A 9395-nucleotide genomic window follows, 5' to 3' on the forward strand; every position below is an offset into this window, starting at 1 on the left:
ATCAAAGTAACGATATTCAAAGCTCAGTACGTATACTTAGTGATTGTTTGTTTGTAGGATAAAAAAGAGAAAAATGTCAGAACAAACAATGGTCGAAAATCTGCTGTCATAGCTTTTATTCTAATTGGGATGAGGAGGTTTTTATCTCACTCTTAAAAAAACATCTTAAATATGTTACATTATGCATCTGCAAGATTATGAAAATATTCCAGTTAAAATTGAGGAGTAATATGACATATAGCCATACAAGCATCTTGCTACTAAAGGACTTGGGATATGATGAGGTGAATCACGGCATATATGGATAGGGTAAGTGCTGCTAAATGAAATAACCAAGTCGAGAGATTGAACATCAAATATTAATTCGCGTTCAATTACACTTACTTGGCCGCGATCAAGTCCCTCTCTTGGCGCTCCTTGAGTAGGCTTTGTGAGAGGTTCTCCGAGTTCAGCTGCAGCTCCATCAGATTCCGGCGCTGGTCAGCGATGGTCACCTGAGCATCATTCAACTGTCGCTCGAGTTGCCTTGTGTTCATCTGTGACCAGGGAAATATTTTGATTATACAGCCAACCGTAACGGAATGCCCCTGTTCTTCCCTGGGAACATATAACGTCAAGATGACGATTACGAGAAAAAGAAAAAGAAAAAAGAAAGATAAAAAATCTATATATACTGATACTATTTATTATTGCTGGGAAATAATGTATAAAACTTTCCATTCACTTTTTCGTATGTTCCCCTCTCATTCTGTGCGTGTGGCTCACCTCAGTCGAAGCCTTCCAGCGTACAATATTTTCTGTCTCTTGCTGCAGTTGTCTGTGAAGATCTTCCATAGATACGGCTCCTTCGCGTTCACTGCATTCTGAAGAAGAAAACATGCTACATACAATGAAATCAGAAGCACGAGAGAGAGAGAGAGAGAGAGAGAGAGAGAGAGAGAGAGAGAGAGAGAGAGAGAGAGAGAGAGAGAGAGAGAGAGAGAGAGAGAGAGAGAGAGGGGGGGGGGGAGGGAGGAAGGAAGAATGGAAGGATGGAAGGAAGGAAGGCGGGAGAGCGAGGAGGGACGAGGGAGGGAGGGAGGGAGGGAGGGAGGGAGAAAGAAAGAAAGAGAGAGTTTTGATCTGAAACGTTTATTGAGATGTCAGAATACATCTCGAGAACATATGTCGAAGTGGCATTTGTTATCTCCATCCCATTCTTGTCCCCTTTGGTACGTACATCAATCTAAGAAATTTGAATCTAACACAGCTGACAGTCATAACCTTGGAGTAAAGAACAAAACTGTTAAACTATTTTTCTCAATATTGACATTTGCTGCAAAACCAGTCTAACGGTAGAGCAACATAATGTAATTCGGGATTTCTGAATCTCAAGCAGTGTACATCTTACCTAATGGCCCAGGGTGTGGGATCTTGGTGCTCCAGTTTCTTTCTGCATTTGGTATCTTCCTCTGTCTGGCTCGCTCCTCCTAACTTCCAGGAGTATTTATATCTGAACCATAATCTCGTGTACACTTGGTCATCCATCTGTCCTTCCCTTCCATTTCTTATTATATCATCACCCCTCCCTTGCACATTTTATTTTATTTACATTTAATGCGTCTTAATACATTAATTGCAACAAACATCCACATCATGTTTTACAGCAGCTCGCTTTGATATATCACTGATTACTGATGTTGAATTCAAATATTCTTTTCTTAAAGTCAAAAAATAGACTCCTACTAGTGATTGACTTTAAAGCACCTCAGATATTTTAAAAAAGTGTTCGTTTCTACCCTATAAAATTATTAATCCCTACAGTATATAAACTAACTCAGACTGTATTGATGATATGGTCACCCAGTCGGAGTCCAATGTTACACATCATTTGTATTACAGTCTGTAAATTAACGGATAAATATCCCCCAACCTGCTCTTCCATTTCCCTGAACTGAGCCGTCACGATGTACACACAATGTATTTATTAAGAGACTAACCCAGGTCTTATATTCATATCCGACCCTTATCTGCCGTGAATCATAATCAGTGGCTGTCAATTTCCCCCACCTGTTCTTGCCAAGGTGCTATTTTTTGTCTTTACTGATGGACTTTACAACAGTCTATTACATCATAGTACCGAATGTAGTTTAAAAGACTAAGTTAATTTCCTTGATTCGTTGTTCAACACTCTGCAACCCCAATGCTGTTCTCATAATGTCAAAACCTGTATTCCTTGGGCATCCTAAAATGACCCTCATGGTATTAATTCGTAGGACCTTAACTGTCTTGAATCTCTCTTACCGAAGGTACATTTTAAGTCAAGAAATACACTACTGCTGTTTGTATCATAAGATAAGACACTCCCGTACCTGATCTCTATACAGGTAACTGATTAAGTAAATGAACATAACAAAATAGCATTCTTAATTTCACCTTCCTATTGTTTAATAACAAAGGCAATGGATCAATACTGGCTGCTTTTGCTCTGTTTGTCTTTTCATTGGATGTGGACGACGAATCACTTGAGTTTTTTCCCTAATGGAATTACATTTTGCATGGATTATTCAAGTACTTACTGCTTCCAACATAATTTCTGGAAAAAAAAAAAAAAAAAAAAAAAAAACCGCACCTTGCCCTAGCCTCTTTTCTTTTCAGTCTACGCAGTCTCAAAATTTCCAAGTTTCCATCTTCATCGTTCCTATCATATATAACACATTCTTTTTGTGCTACCATCAATATTTGTGTCCATACTCTGTAAAGTTATATCGCTGGCGTAACAGTTTCCTGGCTCTGTGTGTCTCATCAGTTACCTTATCGTCTGTAATGATTTCAGATTCTCTTTAACTCTTATTAGATCGCAAATGATTTAATTTCTTAAGAATTGTTCCTTTCCTCATACAGGCCACTTTTCTTAAAGGCATCTTAATATATAAAGCAAACTGTTCACTCACTCTTCAACTACCTCGCAATCACCTCGAGTGGCTGCCTATTTATCATGGAATCATAATCCAGCCTTCCTCCCTCCATATGGATTGCATTGTTATCTCTTAATATTGTTATTGTTTTGGAGTGGAGTGGATTAGTTTGACTCCATTGTTACCTATTCTTCCTATTTTTCCAGCCTTGGATATCTGCCTTTGGAAATCGCCGATGGTTGGTATCGATTCGTTAAACATATAATCAAATTTGTATTTAAGTGAAAGCAGCCACCTGATATATACAAAATTGCAATGTTTAGCACAAAAAGTTTACATTCCGTGTTAATTATGTTTTGATTTTGTATTATTATTTTTTTTTCGACACTCCTTTTAAATGTTCTCTATATCTGTTAAGCCCGAAAATATTACTATGGATGTATGACATTGTCGCACGCCAAGAATGTTTCAAGAAAGTGTCCTTAAAATTACAATGATCCATTATCGTTACCTACAGTCTCATTAGTTTTTCCCACTGTAGTTTACAAGAAAGCCCAATCCTGTCGCACCGATTCCTATTTCTTCTGAAGTCTGTCCTTTTCCAATACCCTATTAAATGCCATACTTCTCATTTCTTTTAGCATGTTTTCTCTTATTTTTCTTTCCTTATCTTTAATGAAAATAGTACTCTACTTTTTTCTGAACCTTGTTCTCTTCTTCTTTCTGCTCTTTCAATTTCCCTTCGTTGACTACCACATCAAGCCTCTCCTCATATATATATATATATATATATATATATATATATATATATATTTTTTTTTTTTTTTTTTTTTTTTTTTTTTTCTCTCTCTCTCTTCTAAATTCCCTAAAACCTGAAACATTTTTTGTACCTCCTGCCTCAAGTCACTGCTTACTGTCACTTCACTAACCTGTCCACTACTCACATAAGTAATGCAATCCGGTGTTTGCATGCATTTGCCTCATCCCCTGTAGTCGGCCTGTGTCATATTTGTTTCCTGGTGGCTCTGTCATCTTACTGCTTCCCTCGTATTTCTTGTCGTGGCCTCGTTTTGCATGCCAAGGATCCGGCATTTCTTCCTTCCGCAAAGGTTTAAAGTTGTAAGGCCCCTCATTTGGTCAGAGTACGTGGTGGATAACCGAGGAAAGACCAGTCGATGCTTGCATGGATGTACAGGAACATTCCCGCTTCACTAAACTCCATCGTCCTCACGCATCTCGATTGCTTTTTATATATCCTCCATTATACTGTTGCCACTCTCAGTCTCTTACCGCTAATCCACCATTTCTGTGTCTTGTCTTTTCTCGCTCCTCTCCACTACCACGTACTATTTCATTTTTTTATTCACTTTTCGTGTTCATCTTGTACATAATAATTCCATACGTTAATAGGCCTATGCATTTTCTATTCGACTGTACCACAATCGTTCATATCCTGATTATCAACTGTGTTTCACCGTTGTTTACTATAGTTTTACTGAAAAGACAACGGGATTGTCGAGTACCAGTGACGTAGCTAAAGGTGCGGATTCCCCAGTTGCCCTGAGGGCATGCCCGGAGCACAGCCGAACAGGTGGCTTGCTAACCCGTCTTACTTGCACAGCAATAACGCCAGATCACGCCAGATTTGTAATATTTGATTGCACATATCCAATCCTTGTTTCCTTATGCACTGTCACCGAACCACTCAAAGCTTATGTTTTCGTTGATAAGCTTTAAAATGTCCATAATGCGGGAGCTATGACATAGCTTTGTTTACGGTACTAGTGGCGCCGCCTATATGTGTGTGTGTGTGTGTGTGTGTGTGTGTGTGTGTGTGTGTGTGTGTGTGTGTGTGTGTGTGTGTGTGTGAGAGAGAGAGAGAGAAAGAGAGAGAGAGAGAGAGAAAGGAGAGAGAAAGAGAGAAAGAGAGAAAGGAGAGAGAGAGAAAAGAGAAAGAGAGAGAGAGAGAGAGAGAAAGGAGAGAGAGAAACATAGAGATAGAGAGAGAGGAGAGAGTGAAGAGAGAGAGAGAGAGAGAGAGAGAGAGAGAGAGAGAGAGAGAGAGATAGAGAGAGAGGAGAGAGAGAGGAGGAGAGAGAGAAAGAGAGAGAGGAGGAGAGGAGGAGAGGAGAGAGAGAGGAAGAAGAGGAAAAGAGAGAGAGAGAGAGAGAGAGAGAGAGAGAGAGAGAGAGAGAGAGAGAGAGAGAAAGAGAGAGAAAAGAGAGAGAGAGAAAAGAGAGAGAGAGAAAAGAGAGAGAGAAAAAAGAAAGAGATAGAGAAAGTGAACGAGAGAGAGAGAGAGAGAGAGCAATTAAAAGAGAGAGACATTCCAATTAAAAAAAAAACCCTGTTCAAACAACTCACTCTTCGCGAGCGCCGAGTGCGCGCCGTTCCTCGCCGGGAAATCCCACTGCGATCGCGCGTGTCCCTCGCTGCGCAGAGTCTGCCTCCACATCTGCAAAAAAAAATTCGCCATAATGTCCGTGGTCCTTGTGTGTGTGCGCATGACGTCATCAGTTCATGACCTAGGAGCTATGGGTGTCGTGCATCGCGTAAATAAATGGAGAAACTGATGGAATTGCATAAAGTACTGCAGAAATTAAGGTGATTTAATGCATGGCGGACTGATGATGAATTATGGATTAATGGCCAAGGTAATTTAGCAAGTAAGCCTATATAAAATAATCGAAATTATGGACGATGTGGCTTATAATGCTGTGGAGAAGGCTATTATCATCACTGATGATTAAAAAAAAAAAAAAAAAAAAAAAAAGAAAAAAAAAAAAATATATAATATATATATATATATATATATATATATATATATATATATATATATATATATATAATTGGCAATTTTGGTGAATGTTTTGTTACAGAAGTCTTATGATAAGATAACAAAATAAGAAAAGGATGAATATCTTAAAAAAAAAAAAAAAGATCTAGCTATCTGTTTATTTCTAATCGTTTATACCGATCAAGTACTGTAATTTTCAACACATGCGTTCGTAAGATTTATTTTGATGAGACCAAATTTAGAATAACGATACTTGCAATAAAACATAAATCTGATGACTAACCTTGTCTAAATGAGCTAAAAAAATAGAGAAAAAGGCGACGACACAAATTTATGGCGGTTGGCTGGGGAAGGAGGAGCGCGGGGGTACATCTTTTAAATTTTAAGCTATTCTGCTATATAAACTTTACGGGTAAAAAATACGTTTTTCGTAATATATATGAATTTCTTTAGTAATTGATATGCATATTCCTGTATATTCCTTCTGTAAAATGAGATGTAACCGTAGTTTTTTTCTGTAAAAGATATTGATAATGTCTATACCCAAGTACACCTTTGGAAAAAAAAAAAAAAATTGCGCCAAAGAATGATTCACGCAATTCAAACTTCATACGTTTTTTTTATTGACTTTTCATCTTTTTGGACATATATGTACGTTTTTCAGCATACATTTCATTAATATTTTTCAATTACTTACTTTTCTCCGATCTTCATTTTCGGCGCGATTTCAAGGACCTTGTGTATAAAAGTTCTCTTTATAATGATAATTTTCCAAGCATATAATTACACTAAGGGTCGTTCTGTGTATATACTATATAAGCATATATGTATTTACAGATAAGCATTTTCAATTTAAAACCAGGGCTTTGATGTAATGGATGATCATTTGGTTAGCAATAATTTTTTTCGAAGTTCGATAAAAAAGCTGTAATATTAAAATTATAATCTTGGAAACTCTCACATATGGTAGATGGCAGAGAGAGAGAGAGAGAGAGAGAGAGAGAGAGAGAGAGAGGGAGGGGGGAGGGAGGGAGGGGGGAGAGAGAGAGAGAGAGGAGAGAGAGAGAGGGAGGGAGGGAGGGAGGGAGGGAGGAGAGAGGAGAGAGAGAGAGGGAGGGAGGGAGGGAGGGAGGGAGGGAGAGAGAGAGAGAGAGAGAGGGAGAGAGAGAGAGAGAGAGGGAGGGAGGGAGGGAGGGAGAGAGAGAGAGAGAGAGAGGAGAGAGAGAGAGAGAGAGAGAGAGAGGGAGAGAGAGAGAGAGAGAGGGAGGGAGGGAGGCGGGTGAGTAGTTTCTTTATCATCATCGTAAGTTGTGGTTTCTTTGAGAATTATCATTGTTCTTGTCATTATTTTTATTACTTTGGCAGCTGTTACTTCTATATAATTTTCATTACTGTTATTCTTGTCTGCCGAATAAGATAAGAAAATTTCTAACATAAAGCCCCCCCCACCCGGCTTTTAGCAGTATAACTATCCTTATCATTATCATTATTATCAGCAATATTATTGCTAGTGATATCGTAATAGAATATTTATAGAAGTTGCTATTGCGTTTTGAATATTGTATTTTTTATGATAATAATGGTTAAGATGATTAGTAATAGGAATCGTTATTATTATAATAACAAATATAGCAATAGCACAAACTTTAATTATCTGTTATCATTATTATCAGTCTCCGCCAAGGGGTTAGGTTAAGCGTTTACCTACATTGTAATAATTATTATCATCTTTATCTTACCGTTATTACCAACATCACGGTTATGATAATTACTGTTATCATTATTCTTAATATTACCGCTTCGCCCGTATCATTATTATCATCATTATTGTTATCATTAATATCATCATCCGCAGTTGCAGCAGAGTCTTTGCTATTTCCCCTATCATTATTGTTATTATTATTAGCAGTTTTTATAGTATTTTTGTTTTATATTAGTGTCATTGTTTGTAATTATTAGCGTTGATATTACTGCAGTCAGTCATCGTAACGATACTTTTACTCTAATTCTTATTTGTTGTTATTATAAATCATATTATAAATCATATTATTATAAATTGTTTTCATCGTAACATTCAGACTATTTCTCTTATAATCATTGCTACTGTTCTCTTAATAATGACGGTAATAATGGTGATAGATGCTATCACTATTATCATTATTATTATTATTATTAATACTATTATTATTATTATTATTATTATTATTATTATTATTATTATTATTATTATTATTATTATTATTATTATTATTATTATTATTATTATTATTATTATTATTATTATTATTATTATCATTATTATTATTATTATTATTATTATTATTATCATTATTATTATTATTATTATTATTATTATTATTATTATTATTATTATTATTGTTGTTGTTGTTGTTGTTGTTGTTATTATTATTATTATTATTATTATTATTATTATCATTATCATCATTGGCTTTGTTTTAGTGTTCGCACTGTTATAATCATTATTATTATCATTGATGTTTTATAATAATTATTATTTTCTCTATCTTTATCATTATCATTACTATTATCATTATTACTATTGTTGTTATTATCATTATTATTAGTAATAGTATTAACATTATCATTATTGTTATTATTATTATTATTATTATTGTCATTATAATAATTACAACAGCAATAATAATAATTAATATAATATAATTAATTAATAATATAATAATAATAAGTAATAATATATTAATAATATAATTAATGATAATGATAATGATATATAATAATAATAATAATAATAATAATAATAATAATAATAATAATAATTAATATTATTATTAAATATCATTGTTATTATTATTATTATTATTATATTTATTATTATTATCATTATCATCATCATCATCCTCATTATCATATTATCATTATTATTGTCATTATTATTATTATTATCATTATTATTATTATTATCATCATTATTATTATCATTTTCATTATTATTATCATTAACACTATTATTATCGTTATCATCATCATTGTTATCATTATTAACATTGTTATGATAAATATGAAAATGATAATGATAATATTGATAATAGTAATAAGAATAGTGATAATAATAATAATAATAATAATAATAATAATAATAATAATAATAATAATAATAATAATAATAATAATAATAATAATAATAATAATAATAATAATAATAATAATAATAATATAAAATAACAATGATGATAATAATGATAATAATAATATAATAATAATAATAATAATAATAATAATAATAATAAAATAATAATAATGATAATAATAATGATATATTAATAATAATAATAATATATAATAATAATAATAATGATAATAATGATTATCATTGTTATTATCATTATCATTATTTTCTTTTATTGTTGTTGTTGTTGTTGTTGTTATTATTATTATTATTATTATCATTGTTATTTTCTTATTATTATTATTATCATTATTATTATATTATTATGATAATAATAATAACAATATAATAATAATAATGATAATAATAATAAAAAAAATGATAATAACAACAACAACAACAACAACAACAACAACAACAACAATAATAATAATAATAATAATAATAATAATAATAATAATAATAGTAGTAGTAGTAGTAATAATAAAAGAAAATAATAGTAATAATGATAATGATAATAACAATAATAATCATTATTATTATTATTATTATT

The 9395-nt window shown here is 32.9% G+C and overlaps 1 protein-coding gene across 2 annotated transcripts in view; it reads right to left on the minus strand.

Annotated features, from left to right (window-relative positions):
• LOC119580134 (myosin-2 heavy chain-like) overlaps positions 1-6088 on the minus strand; it is a 16869-nt gene extending 10781 nt beyond the window's left edge. The window contains exons 1-4 of one of the 2 annotated variants that reach the window (XM_037928095.1): positions 5978-6088; positions 5262-5352; positions 766-863; positions 385-536 (exon numbers count right to left, since the gene is read on the minus strand). In XM_037928095.1, the coding sequence (XP_037784023.1) occupies positions 385-536; positions 766-863; positions 5262-5352 (341 nt within the window). In that variant the 5' untranslated portion in view covers positions 5978-6088. Of the gene's footprint in view, positions 1-384; positions 537-765; positions 864-5261; positions 5368-5977 lie in introns of those variants that run through there. The other variant, XM_037928094.1, reaches the window with a different exon arrangement.
• Positions 6089-9395: the final 3307 nt, after the last annotated feature.

The sequence above is a fragment of the Penaeus monodon genome, chromosome 13 (assembly GCF_015228065.2).
Source record: "Penaeus monodon isolate SGIC_2016 chromosome 13, NSTDA_Pmon_1, whole genome shotgun sequence".
Lineage (NCBI taxonomy): Eukaryota > Metazoa > Arthropoda > Malacostraca > Decapoda > Penaeidae > Penaeus > Penaeus monodon.